The sequence below is a fragment of the Fonticula alba genome, assembly GCF_000388065.1.
Source record: "Fonticula alba strain ATCC 38817 unplaced genomic scaffold supercont2.3, whole genome shotgun sequence".
Taxonomy (NCBI): domain Eukaryota; order Rotosphaerida; family Fonticulaceae; genus Fonticula; species Fonticula alba.
Window position 1 is genome coordinate 1,087,390 of NW_009242973.1, and position 629 is coordinate 1,088,018.

The following is a 629-nucleotide window of genomic DNA, read 5'->3' on the forward strand; positions in this document are numbered from 1 at the left end:
GGGGGGGGGGGGGGCAGTGATGGGATCCAACGGAAGGGGAAGGGGCCGCCGGCGTGGTGGGCGAGCGCGGCGGGCGAGGGGGGCAGGCGGGGCTGACGCACGAGCTGCGGCGAGGGGCAGTTGTCGACCTCGCGCGCGACGGCCAGCTCGATGAAGGAGTCCAAGATCATGAGCCGGCCAAAGGCCGAGAAGGAGTGCCGGGAGAGGAGCTCCGAGTCCAGGACATCGGCGCTGACGCTCTGGCAGGCGATCACCAATGCCCGGGCGGCCGCCGGATCCAGCAGGCCCGATCCGAAGGCCGAGCAGGCCGCCAGCGAGGGAGCCGCCCGGCGAAGGCGCAGGGTCCCATGCGGCGAGGTGGGCCCGGCCCGGGCGCCGGTCGGCAGGTCGCGCGGGTGGTGTGTCCCGGGCCCGGCCAGCGGACGGATGATCCGCCGCAGGGTGGCCCGGGAATTCAGGAAGTGCGTGGATGCCCGGCTGGCGAACGAGGGCCGCGCGACTTCGGATTCGGTCATGGCGCGCGCGCGGTGCGAGGCGGTAGGCCGGCAGAGGGGGGAGAAGGAGGGAGAGAGAGAGAGAGGGAGGGAGGGAGGGAGAGAGGGGGAGGGAGAGGCCGAGGGGAGGCGGGG

The 629-nt window shown here is 74.2% G+C and overlaps 1 protein-coding gene across 1 annotated transcript in view; it reads right to left on the reverse strand.

Moving 5' to 3' along the window:
- The window catches only part of H696_02028 (hypothetical protein), a gene marked incomplete at both ends in the record, with an annotated part of 1,202 nt that extends 687 nt beyond the window's left edge, over positions 1 to 515 (reverse strand). Inside the window, one exon of the mRNA XM_009495927.1 lies at positions 102 to 515. Coding sequence (XP_009494202.1) covers positions 102 to 515 — 414 coding nt within the window. The remainder of the gene's footprint in view (positions 1 to 101) is intronic.
- Between the last annotated feature and the right edge of the window lie 114 nt (positions 516 to 629).